We start from the raw sequence: 12,604 nt of genomic DNA, 5'->3' as shown, positions 1-12,604 counted from the left end.
TTAATAGGCCCAGAGTGGTGATGGATACTGAGGTAACCAAATGTAGGTAAAACACCCTCAGCATTTTGATTTGTGCCTTGGGATATCAAACCTTCCTCATTATTGTAAACCCATGTGAGTCAGCAGAAAGGCATAAAACAAAATCCAGGGTTAGCATGCATAGGTGAAGGACTGCTGTGCACTGAGTACCTGCAAATACACTGAGCACAATTACCAATCTGAGTCTGTAGCCTTGGCTGAGCGTTTCTTCTGCAGCCATGCTCTAGATCCTCATTGGTGACTCCCAAGTGAAAGCTTGCATTTCAAGTCCTTTGCTGATGCTACTGTGTCAGCAAATTTTTCAAGTGATTCAAGAAAAATTTTCTCAAAATTTTCTTTACTCCAGAAAAGTGTGGACCTTTGAGTTCCTTTCCTGCGTTAACTCACATCCAGATCCGTGCATTTCCGTGTGCTAGGGATCGGGTTGGTTTGGAAGAACAGAACAGGCAGCCTCAGACAATGAAATGCCAGTTTGTAGAGTGCCTGATTCAGAAGAGGTGGTGTCTACCAGCACATAAATAGTTCCCTGTAGTGTGGCAGATTGCATGCACTGCAGAGTGAGTCAGCCCTGCAGTGAGAGAAGGGAGTGGGATGGCTCTGCAGCAGCAGAGGGTAAGCGTCCCTTCGCAGTCAGTTCAGGCTAGGTGAGGTGAGGAATGCCTGCTGTCAGATGCTGCCAGCACAGTTAATGCCTTCATAAATCTTGCCAACTTTTTTCCTTAACTTTCATACAATTTTTTTTATTACTATTATTATTTAATGCTCTATTTTAGAAGCAGAACCTGTGAGATTGGTCAGTGACTGCTTTTAAGGCTACTTCAGTAACCTTTCAAATGCATCTGAAAATTAATTGCAATAAAGTAACTCCTGTTCGGAGAAAGCCCTGTTCTCCTCCCATAGGTACCAAGGAAACCCTGGGGTTGGTGCATTACAGGAAATTGGGAACGAGAACACTGCCCATAATGGTGTAAACCAAGCCAGGCAGAAGGATGTGAATGAGGAGAAAGCTGGGCTTGCAGTTCGAGATCTGTGTCCCATTTACGATTTGTGTGACGTTGAGCAGTCTGCCTGCTGGACTTTTACAGTGACGTGGAGGTCGAAATTTTGTGTCAGTTACCTGAGTTCATGCAGCATCCAGCTTTGCTCTGAGGAGGGAGGGTAAGGGGATAGCCTCAAGCCGCAGAGGGTGATAACCACCTATGCCTAATGGTTCTGTCTTCCTCAGGCAGGCTGAGGACCAATCTTAGGAAATCCCTGAAGTTCCCAGGATTGGCAGTGTTTCCAGCTGATGGATGCAAACAGCATCCCTGGTCTGTGTGCATTAAGACAATTTCTCAGAGCTCTTTGTGAATACACACAAAAAAAAATGGGAAGCCAAGGCTGCATCTCCACAATTGCTTCTTTCAGCAGCAGAGCTAGCGTAAGCCCATCCTCCTCTGGCACCTGTACCTTCTTTCATAGCCGTAGTGCGTGCTCCCCTGCTTCTCCTGAATGTGCTGGTACAGCTTTTCATGTGACCAGGCAGTGAATCTGATTTGGGAACTGAGCCAGGCTAAAAATAACTCAACCTGGAAAAAAATGTTTTGCTGAGGAAAAAGCAGTGAAGCTACAGTTTGATTCTCTCAGCCTATTACTGGGGCAGTGGAGAGAAAGAGCATGCGATTATGAGAGGTGAAGTGTGCAATTTGGGTGATGCGAGACATGGAGAATTTAATACTGAGGAATAAAGGGAGAGCATCCAAAAGGATAATCCTTAAGCAGGACAGGTGGGTGACATAAAGTTGGGCCGGGTGACGCACCTAGAGCACCGATGAGGTAAATTTCCACACCTGTCATCTCAGTACAGGCTGTTCTGTTCAGCAGCACGAGAGGTCCAAGCCATTTTCAACTATTCTGATTCAGTGGTTTGCTTCTGGCTTGCGTCCTAGAAATTTTGCATTCATTTGTCACCAAAGGCTTGGTGAAAGTATGTCAGCAGGGTGGGCTGTGAGGCAGGATCTTTTATTGCGGACATTGCTGTGTCTAGCAGTATTTTCATTTACCTCTTCCACTGCTGAGAAAAGTTCCTGTCACAAGTCTCTTAGCATGTTCATTCATATGAAAATGCTCTGGCTTCAGGCAGTTTGTGTGCTGTATGTGCCTTTTCACATGCATTTTAGCTGCTTGGAAGGGGACTTCTCCCCCTAAAGAGTTATTTTCTTAAATAAGCAGGCCTGAGGTTCAGTTTTATGTTCTAATCTTCTGAGTCTGGAGTCTCTTTACCTATACTAAAGCCACAAATCCCTCCCACTGACGTACTGCTGGTTGTCCCTGGCAATGGATAATTTTAACCGTGACAAGTAAAAGCTGCCTGAAGCCATTCCTAGTCCCAAATTCTCCAAACTACATTGTGTGTAGTTGTCTTGGGCTAAACTAACATCATTCCTGGTTCTCCATTTCCATGGCCCTTACTGGTATCCTACTGCCAGTAAAAGGTAGCTTCATCATGTGGACTGATATGGAATAACTACAGCATGAAACCTCATCCAAATTAAATCCTGGCTCGACGGGAATGTTATGTTCAGGCACAATTATGTTCCCTGTCACGTATCTTCTCAGTGTGGTTCACAAAAGGAGCTCACATCAGCACCTTGCCTAGACACAGTCTAGATAAGACACTTGTCTCTGCAATACTGTGGGACACCGAACTAGGCAAACTCTAGTTGGATGCTGCTGCAGCAGACAGTTGCCCACGTGGAGCAAAGAGGATGGAAGAAGTGTCTGCAAGCAGACATCTAGAAGTACTTGGTTGGGGACACTACTTTAATTAGAACAAAGCATATTACTTGCCTTTAACGCTCTGAAGATAAACATGATTCCCTTTCTACCCACGGAGACTGCAGACATCAAAAGGATCGCTGGTGGCATGGTCTGCTGGAGAGAAGTCAGGGGCTGGCGGTTAGAGCACAGAATAAACATTGTCTTCTCCCCCGGCTGCTGCTGACTGGTTGAATGAACTGAGGAGCTTGCCTACAGCAATGCTGTCAGCTTAGAAGTAACTTTTAAAAGAAATAATGACTTACATGTGATTGTTATTTTTTCCTGAAGCTGAGACTGGAACAGTGAAGTGAGGGGCTCCAGAAGCTTTACTTTGCCAGAGCCAATAAAGAGTTTGAATTTCATTTTGTTGGTGTAATTATTTTGGCGTACAGTTGTGCCTAGCCGGATTTCCAAGCAGGTAAGCACTTTGCAGCAGATTGTCTGCCAGCTGTCAGGGGCAAGGATCGGCTGATCTTTCAGTGCCTCGTGCATCTAGCAGGCCTGCGTCTGCCTGGGGTTGCCACTCCAGAAGTAAATAACCAGGAGTGGGATGCAGCACGGCCTGCAGCATTGCTTCATGGCAGTGAGCTCAGCCCATCGGCCCCACGCAGCACAGCGAGCCTGCTGCAGGCCGTGCCGTGTGTGCGATGTGCTGCGACGACGCAGAGCGCTTCCTCCAGGCAGACTCGTTCCCTGAGGAGAAATGAGTCAACTTTAGCCATTATATCCAAAGTCACTTATTCACAATTCACAGACTTGAAAGCCATTAGGCACTGCTAATTCCTCTCATCTGACCTCCCAGGCCAGCGAACTTTGCCAGACAAAAAGACAAAAAAGTGCTTCAGTACGGCACCTCCTCAAAGGCATCAGTGTGTGCCAGCCGCTAGCTCGGCGATGCTGAGGAGCACGGGCAGCACCGAGAGCTGTCAGCGTGTGGCAGCGATGGCAGCAGGAGCCACATCACGGCTCCCTGCGGGCTGCAGGATCCTCGCCTGGTAGCTCCGTGAGCTCCTGGAGGTACTGGCAGCTGGAGGGCTTACTGTGATCTGTGCCAGAGCTGAGCACTGGTTCCTTGGGGATGCTCCTCTAGAACATCTGCACTGAGATGTAAGCGTGTCGGGATAAACTCAGTGCAGAAGATGCTGCCCCAGATGTTTCTAATCTGAATGTTATTTGTGTGAAGAACGCCAAGAACAAGGTGACGAGGAGATGGCTGCAGTGTGACGAACACCTGGGATAGGGGGGCGGCGGGACGGCAGCGGGGGCTCCGTCAGCGGGGAGGGGGCTCCGCTGCCCCCCGGTGCCCCCCCTGGGGGCAGTGCCCTCCCCGAGCCCCCCGGCCCCGGGGGCAGCGCCGTGTGCCCGGAGCACCCGGGGCAGCGCCCCCCGCCCGGGGGGAGGCAGCGACCTCCCCAAGATGGCGGCGGCGCCGCCGCGCCCTTCCCGTGATGGCGGCCCCCGGGTGCCGGTCACGGGGCGGGGCGGGGCGGGGCTGGGAGCTCCCGTTCGGCACCGGAGCGCGGTCGCGTGACGGGCGGCCGGCGGTGCCCCCCCCTCGCCCCCCCCCCGTTCCCCGGGCGCTCCGTGGCGGCCCCGCGCCCTCCCGGCGCCATGCGGGCCTGCGGGGCCGGGCCGGGCTGAGCGCGGCCACACGGGAGGGAGCGGCGGCTCCGGGCACCGGGCGCGGGGCCGAGCCCCGGGGCGGGCCGTGAGGAGGCCGGGGCAGCCCCGTCCCGCCCCGTCCCGGCTCCCCGCTCCCCGCTGCCCCGGTTCCAGGCCGGTTGCCCCGTCCCGACGATGCCGTCCAACAAATCCGTGTCGGACGCGCCCATCGCGCAGTTCACCAACTGCCGCATCTTGCGGGACCGCCGGCTGCAGCGGTGAGTGGGGAGCGGCGGGGGGCTGGGGGGGGCTCGGCGGCACCTGGCGGGGCCCCCCCAGGGCTCCCCGGGGTCCCGGCGGTGCGGGGCTGCCTCAGGAGGAGCGCGGTGCCAGCGTGAGGCTCCCCGCAGGGAGGACCTGTGGGTGCGGGAGGGGAAGATCCTCAACCCGGAGAAGCTCTTCTTCGACGAGAAGGGCTCGGCCGACGTCCAGCTGGACTGCAAGGGCAGCATCATCGCCCCCGGCTTCATCGACGTGCAGATCAACGGTAAGGCGAAGGGACGGCCCCGGGCTGGCCTGCCCCTGCTCTCCAAACCCTGCTGCCCACCGCACAGCGTGTTCCTGCAGGGCACCAGCTGCTGGAGGGAGCTGGCAGCCACTGAGCTAATGATAAGAACCAGTTTTGCCCGTGGCTGCTGCTGCTGTATCACTGATCCGCTTTGGATACGCGTATTTTCAGCCCGGCTTTCCTCCCTTTCATCAGTAGTCCCCGTGCTGGTAGTTTGCCTACCTTACACTGCCAAGGACGCGTGGAGGATGGAGCAGGGCTTCCCAAGGGATCAAACCGTACCTGCAGTGGTTCTCCTGGGTGCTGAGAGCTTTGTTCTCTGCTAGAGCATGTCAGAAGCTCGATCCTCTCTTTAATGGGAAACACTCAGATTTTTCTCTTCATCAAAATAAAAAGTTGGTGCTTCTTGCAACACGCTGTGATTCTGTAGGGACAAGCACTCCAGTAGGATGGCGTTGGCTGGATTGGTGCTAGCAGAGCCCTGGGAATGTAGGGCAGGACGAGTGCTGGTGGAGCTCTTTGCCTCCAGTTCATGCCATGTGAACTGAGTGGCTTGCTCAGGTCACACACAATTTGTTTTGGTCACACACACACAAAACAAAACAAAAAAACACGGTTTTGGGTTGGGAAACTGGGTGTTCATGAGTCTGGTCCCCCACTAGAGGGGAGGATCCGGGCAGCTGCTGCCTTTCTGCTGAGGAGGCTGCGGCTTCATCTTTTTTTTGTTCGTGGTACAGGAGGCTTTGGAGTGGACTTCTCCCTGGCTACAGATGACTTCAAATCAGGGATTGACCTGGTCAGTCAGAAAATACTCTCCCATGGAGTGACCTCCTTCTGTCCCACTTTGGTGACTTCTCCTCCATCTGTATACCACCAGGTGAGTGCCTTTCTCCCCCGCTCATCCTTGGGGTGATAAAGAGCCAAGGGCTGAGGCTGGTACCAACAGCGGAGAGGGCTGGGGATGGTGAGACTGCAGAGCTTCAGTGACTGAGACAGCTGCCATGGTGGAAAAGCTGTGGGCATAAGGAGTTGGACTCCAACCCCAGATTTCTTGCCCTTAACCTTTAGACCAGTGAGGCGGTGATGTTTTCCAGGCCAGCAGGTAGCTAGCCCCACTGCCTTCCATGGTGGGGCTTGCAGCTTGCTTCTTCTTTGTGGGCTGTTTGGCCTTTTGTCCCCTTAGCCCAGCTCTGTGGGGACCCGGGGTTGGGGTTGCTTTGCCTGTCAGGGGCACCGTGGCTGAGGTGTCTGACAAATCCCTTTCTCCAGGTTCTCCCTCAGATCAATGTAAGAAACGGTGGAGCCCATGGAGCAGGTATCCTGGGTAAGTGGTCTTGCCGCTCGCTGTCCTCCCTGGAGCTACTCTAGGAGAGTGCCGCTTCCCCTGATAAGAGGAAAGAAGCCGCTGCAGGAAGGCACAAATGGGGCTGGAGCTCTCTTGGCTGGGGGGATACACAGGTGGGCACAGACCTGCTCTCTCCCTCAGCCTGTCCCCAGCCGTTGCTGTGCCCTCTGCCACCCGCCCTTTTGGTTTCAGCTCAGTGATGGCTGTGGGGCTGTGGGGCTTGGCCGCTTCCAGTGCTGCGTCTTTTGTCCTACTGATCTCGCAGTTACACGAGCTGTGTTTTGCTGTTGGAGAAAGGCAGGAGCTTGGCCCAGGCAGGGTGGACGCAGCAGGTTTCTTAGCCCTTGGTGGTGACTCTGTTTCTGTTTGAGCAGGGGCCCACCTGGAAGGACCGTTCATCAGCAAGGAGAAGAAGGGGGCACACCCAGAGCACTGCATCCGCACCTTCGAGGCAGGTGCCTTCCAGGACGTGCTGGCCACCTATGGGTCCCTGGACTGTGTCCGGATCGTCACCCTGGCCCCGGAGATCAAGAGGAGCAGCGAGGTGATCCGCGAGCTCACCAAGCGGGGCATCTGCGTCTCGCTCGGTAAGGGCCGGGGAGGGGGCTCGGGGGAGCTGCTGTGTCTGTGCTGCGGGCAGCCCGGGGCTGGGGTATCCCTGATGGTGTCTCCGTGTGGCTGGGCTGGGTGGCATTTCTTTGTGTCACCCCTTCCCTGGCCTGTATGGAGGACACAGACGCATCACAAACGGGGACCTAGGCTGGTGCTGCAAATCTGTTGCCCTCTGTATGGCAAGGGCCAAGTGTCAGTGATTGAAGAGTGCTTGCAGTTTTGCACACGTGCACTGGTGCTGGAAAAACAGGAAATGATAGCAGTCTTCCTTTTTTTTTTTAAGCCTTCAGTTAATAAAGATATAATTCAAGGCTGACTACGTGGAAAGGTTCAAACTCTGAAGTTCAGCTGCTTTAGGCCTTATTTGACAGGTGAAATTGTTTTCCAAAGGTTGCTGTTGAGTCTTGATAACTCAGTTTTTCAACTGGAAGTGTTGGAGACCTCTCCCTCTACTGCATTTTTATAAGTTTTTTGGGGGGTGAAATTGAACCTTAATTGAGCAGGGTATTTGTGCAGAGCCTCTCACAGGCATGTAATGAGAAGAATCACAGAAAGACAGAATCTGTTCGCAGGGAGATTTGTTCACGTTAGATATGCTGCCTGTGCTGGGGCAAACAACTGTTCCTGAGTTGTGTTTTATTGATATATTCTTTCTTGGAAAGTGCTGCTGGTTCCCTGCTCCCTTGACACCTCTCCACATAAAGCCTTGAAATACCTGTAGGCAGAAGGCACGTCCCAGGGCCTCTAGCCCAGCCAGCAGGCAGCTCTCTGCGATGCCTGTGGGAGCGAGGCAGTGGTGGTGGCTGTTGTGAGCAGTGAACCTGTTCACATGAAACACTGCCAGAGGCTCCCGTGCTCAGTCAGACACCTCTGCAACGAGGCTGGCATCTCAGACCCAAACACAGGTGGGAGCATCAGAGCAGGGCCCTAGTGACGATGCATCTTTACTCCTGGAAGTCCCTCTGGGGAAATAAATGGAGCGGGGGGCAGAAGAATCACGCGGCGGTCTCTGTTCCCAGGTCACTCGGTGGCAAATCTTTCGCAGGCTGAGGAGGCCGTGCAGCACGGTGCTACCTTCATCACGCACCTCTTCAATGCCATGTTGCCGGTGAGTAGTCGAGGGTGTTTGCCCTGTGCTGGCATTGCTTTTGGTGCTTTCTCTCTTGCTCTCCATCAATGCTTATTCTCAGTGGCGTGTTTTGTACCGGGCCTTGCAGTGGGGTTTCACTGAACACAGCCAGGCAGGGCTGGGTAGAGACAGCAGCTGCCTCCCCTGGCAGGAGGGGTCTCAGCCTGCAAGGCCTGTTGGCGTTCAACAGTTCTTCCTCTCTCTCCTTGGGCAGTTCCACCATCGTGACCCTGGCATCGTGGGTCTGCTGACGAGTGACAAGATTCCTGCTGGCCGGAGGGTCTTCTATGGCATGATCTCTGACGGCATCCACACCAACCCTGCTGCCCTGCGCATCGCCCACCGAGCCCACCCCTCGGGTAAGCCATACCAGGCCCACGCTGTGTCACCAGCCTGGTGACAACGTCCCAAACACTGTGCTGTCTCCCACGAGTGCTACTCTTGCTGCCTGAAAGAGGCTGTTGCCCCATGGCACGATCCACTAGCCCACTTTCCTCAGCTGGAGGTGGCTGGAGGCATCTTGGTGCCTCTCCGGGAGGGTCCGCGTGGCGCAGTGCTCGGGGCTGCGGCAGGAGTGGCCTCAAAGCTAGCACAGCGTTTCCTTGCCTCCCTCAGGCCTGGTGCTGGTGACGGATGCTATCGCTGGCATGGGGCTGGCACCAGGTCGGCACACCCTGGGCCAGCAGGTGGTGGAGATCGATGGGCTGAACACCTACATTGCAGGTAAGTGCCTTTTGCGACAGAGCGTGGCACGGCACTGCCACTCATGCCCGTTCCTGGAGAGCTCAGCACAGCTTCCAGTGTTGTCAGCGTGAGGCAGCACTTCTGCCACCTTCCTGGGTTTTGTTGCCTGGTCACTGTATGGCTCTGCCGTGACTTTGCCCTGGGGAGAATGAGGCACCTTGTGAAGATGGGAAATGCCCCGTCTGACTGGAGTGAGGAGGAATCTGACAGTTTTTAGCTGTCTGCAAAACCTTTGAATTCATTCTTGTCCAGTGGTATAGATGCTAGAAATTGTAGTGGGGTCAGAAAGGACAGAAAGATCTCATGGATAGTTATTGTCCTTTGTATTTTCTGTAACTCCACCACTTCTTGCTAAGTTCCCTAATCCGCTGGCAGTTAGAGACTGGGAAGATATTCTAAGGAAGGGTTGCTCCCTTGTCAGTTCCCTTCCTCTGTCTTTGGCAGCAGCTGCCTGTGTTGTGAGCTGGGGTTTCACCTAGTCCAGCTGGCCTGACAAGGAGCTGCAAGGTGACATCCCAGTAACTCCCTCTGCACCATCAACACAGACACTCTCACCTCATCCATTACTCGGCAGCAATGGCTGAGAGACCTTCAGCTTGCTCCTTGTGACCCAGGATTTCTACCCTTTGGGGTCCTGCTCAGCGCTGTCCTGTTCCTTTCCCAGGCACGAAGACCCTGAGCGGTAGCGTAGCGACCATGGACGCATGTGTGCGACACTTCCTAGAAGCCACAGGTAAGCGAGCCTCGCTCACAAGCTGTTCCTTCTTGTGTCAGTTTGGGAAGAGCAAGACCTCTTCCCAACTGTCTGCCCAGCCAGGGAACGTCCCCTCTTGCCCAAGACGTGAGGAGAAGGGTTGGCATCAGTGGCGCTCTCCTCAGAGATGAGTAGCTTTATGAGGGGAGGTTTCCTTTTAACCTGTGGCACTAAGGTGAACTGCCCTGCTTTTCCCTAATAAAGGGACTAGAAGTGAATGATCTCCTCCCCATACCCTAGATAGTTCCCCTCTTCCTGCTGTCTCACCTAGGGATCTTATCTGCTCCCTAGCCCTGTGCTTACGTGACAAGGGCATTCCAGTGTGTTGGGTCTGTGTAAAACCACCACATCCAGCTCCTCCTGTTTAGGGGAGAAGGAATAAGACCAGATATTAGTGCCCTGTTGTGGTAGGAGGGGACAAAGACCTTGGTGCTGGCAAATGCACTGGGGCTTGTGCGTGGGTTTGGTTATCCACATGGGTCCCTGACGTGCTTCCAGTTGCCTTAGCCACGAGTTTGGGGCTGCTGTGGTGGTGGGGCTGTTTGCTGCCCTAATGCCTCCCCCTTCTTACCCCAAGGGTGCTCAGTAGAGACTGCACTGGAGGCGGCATCTCTGCATCCCGCCCAGCTCCTGGGGATTGAGCACAAAAAGGGGACCCTGGATTACGACTCTGATGCAGGTATTGGTATGGGGATGGTGGTATGAGGGCTCGTGTGTGCTGGAGCAAAGCAGGGGCTGCTGCGAATTTTGGCTTTATCTGCCACTGCGGTGGGGGCTCTGGGGAGACCCACCCTGCCCAGGATTTGCTGTGGAGTTTTGCTCCAGTGGTTTTTTTCTCTTGGGTGGGGGTGGTGCTTCACAAGCACTTTGGAGAGGCCCCTGCATCTCAGATGAACAGGGAGCAGAGCAAGGGTGGTGCTCCACTGCCGTCCTGCTACTGTGTTCGGGGTGGGAAGAAAGTTCCACACCCAGACAGCCCTAGAGCCCAGCTCTTTCCAGCCAGGTTTGGCTGCCCCAGTTGCCCGCCTTCTGTTTCTCTAACAGCTGCTTCCTTTCTCTCCTATCTCTTGCAGATTTCCTGATGCTGAATGACAGCCTGTATGTGCAAGCCACGTACATCGCGGGCGAGGAAGTCTGGAGACAGGATGCGTTAGGCATGTGATGCTGGGCTGTCCTGGTGCCCTCCCGAGGCTCCCTGGCACTGTGATTAGCAGCTTTGGTAACCCCTCCCTCCCCCCCCACTTCTCTTTTTTTTTTTTTTTCCTTCCTTCCTTCCTGCAACTCCCCTAAAGGAGCCTCATACCAAAGAGCTGTGTTTTCCAGCACAACCACTGCTTCCAGAGTTACAGCCATGCCTGCAACAAATTTGTTGGTGCTCAGCTGGTGGAGTGGGGAGAGCAGGCAGGTCTGTGCCAGGAGGGATTGTTGGTCCCTGGAGTGACCTGAAGGACTGCACAGCTGTCCTGTGTGGAGTCCCCAGACAGAGGTGCTCCTATCGCTGTCTTACAGTGGTGTGAAGCTGTCCCAGCCTTTGCACTGTTTTATACAGCACACACTAACCTGCCTGTGCCCCAGGCAGGCTCAAGCCATGTCCATGCCTCTCCATGCCGTTTGCCTTGCTCCTGGGCAGCTGTAGCTGGCTGGCTGGCAGTGCCGACCAGCTGAGCTCACAGCTCTTCATGTCAGAAGGTTGCTGTTGCCTCAGCAGAAGCTGAGGACCACATTCTGATCCACTGGCACTGATCCTGCGTTGTGCATCTTCTGGAGCAAGGCTGCCACAGCTCGCTGACTGGTGCTGTTGTAGGGCTGTCCCTCAGTGTGGGCTGAATCCTCAGGGCAGAGATCAAACCCAGGAAAACGAGGCATTGCTGGTCCTTTGTGCCTTTTCCCTGCATGGGCATTGAGTCCGCAGCATGTGGTTTCGGCTGGAGCCATGGACAACATCCTGCCCCGGAAAACAACATTCCTTCCAACCCTGGGTGCTGGCTGGGTCCTGCAGGGTTTGCACCCAGCCGTGCCTAACAGATCCCAGGCATCATCCGAGGGGCTGGTGCTTTCCTCAGGCCGCAGGGAGGACACTGCTGCTTCAGGTGATGCATCCAGGCTCTTAGTGAGGGGCTCACACGCCCTCAGTCCGGCCTGGGGTCTGAGGGAGATGATCCTATGGCTCAGAAGGGAAGAAAATTGCAGATTGTTTCTGGCATTTCAAGACAGTTGCTGATAGCTCATAATTCCTGTGCTCGTTATTATCTTCTTCAGTACTTGACTGTCAGTTCTTTTCCTGACACTTGGACGCTTCTGTGCCAAGCCTGATGCTGTTTTCAAGCCTTGTGACCGGTCTTAGCCCCTGCCGGGCCTCCAACCACCAAACAAATGTTTTTTTTTGTAGTGAGGGGGTGCTGAGACAGGGGCGAAGCCTCAGCGAGCACGGAGGTTGTGAGGCAAGCCAGAAGCCTGGGGAGGGCTGATGGAAGCCTGCGGATTTTTCCAGTACTTTTTATAACCTTTAGAAGTGGGAAGCGCTTTGGGGGCAGCTTTGGGCTTTGCAGGGATGTCTGGCAGCATGGGGGGGATTTCTAGAAGCAGCTGCCGGTGGCGGCAGCACCCAAACCCCCGGCCTGAAGCAGGGAGCTGTGGGGCACCCGCGGTGTGCTTTGTGCGGGGAGCTCCCGTCTGCTGCGGGGAGAATTCCGGGGGGGCGAGATGCAACCAGGTGTGTAAGGCTTGTGGTGTTTTTTTTTTACACAACTCAATAAAAGGAAACCTGAAGCAGCCGTGGGGCCGGACCCCGCCTGTACGCGCCGCCCCTGCGCGCCGGGGGCTGAGGCGGAACGGAGGCGCCGCGGCCTGGAGGCGGGCGGGCAGCGGGGAGGGAGCGCTGAGGGGCGGAGGGGCCGGGACGAGGCCGGGCCGGGCCGAGCCGAGCCGAGGTGAGGCCCCGCGTGGGCCCCGAGCCGCGGCCGCTGCCCCCCGGCCGGGCCCGGGCCGCTGTGAGAGGCCGGGGAACGCGGC

At 55.1% G+C, this 12,604-nt stretch overlaps 1 protein-coding gene across 1 annotated transcript; it reads left to right on the top strand.

Annotated features, from left to right (window-relative positions):
* The first annotated feature begins 4,380 nt into the window (after positions 1 to 4,380).
* AMDHD2 (amidohydrolase domain containing 2) lies at positions 4,381 to 12,366 on the top strand. Its single transcript, XM_068699271.1, has 11 exons — positions 4,381 to 4,718; positions 4,851 to 4,987; positions 5,746 to 5,885; positions 6,278 to 6,332; positions 6,728 to 6,940; positions 7,985 to 8,073; positions 8,309 to 8,453; positions 8,710 to 8,817; positions 9,503 to 9,571; positions 10,170 to 10,271; positions 10,666 to 12,366. The coding sequence occupies exons 1-11, from the start codon at positions 4,636 to 4,638 to the stop codon at positions 10,752 to 10,754; spliced, it is 1,230 nt and encodes a 409-aa protein (XP_068555372.1). The 5' UTR covers positions 4,381 to 4,635; the 3' UTR covers positions 10,755 to 12,366.
* The last annotated feature ends 238 nt before the right edge of the window (positions 12,367 to 12,604 follow it).

Source organism: Anas acuta, chromosome 15 (genome assembly GCF_963932015.1).
Source record: "Anas acuta chromosome 15, bAnaAcu1.1, whole genome shotgun sequence".
Taxonomy (NCBI): domain Eukaryota; kingdom Metazoa; phylum Chordata; class Aves; order Anseriformes; family Anatidae; genus Anas; species Anas acuta.
This window is presented reverse-complemented; position numbering and strand designations above follow the sequence as displayed.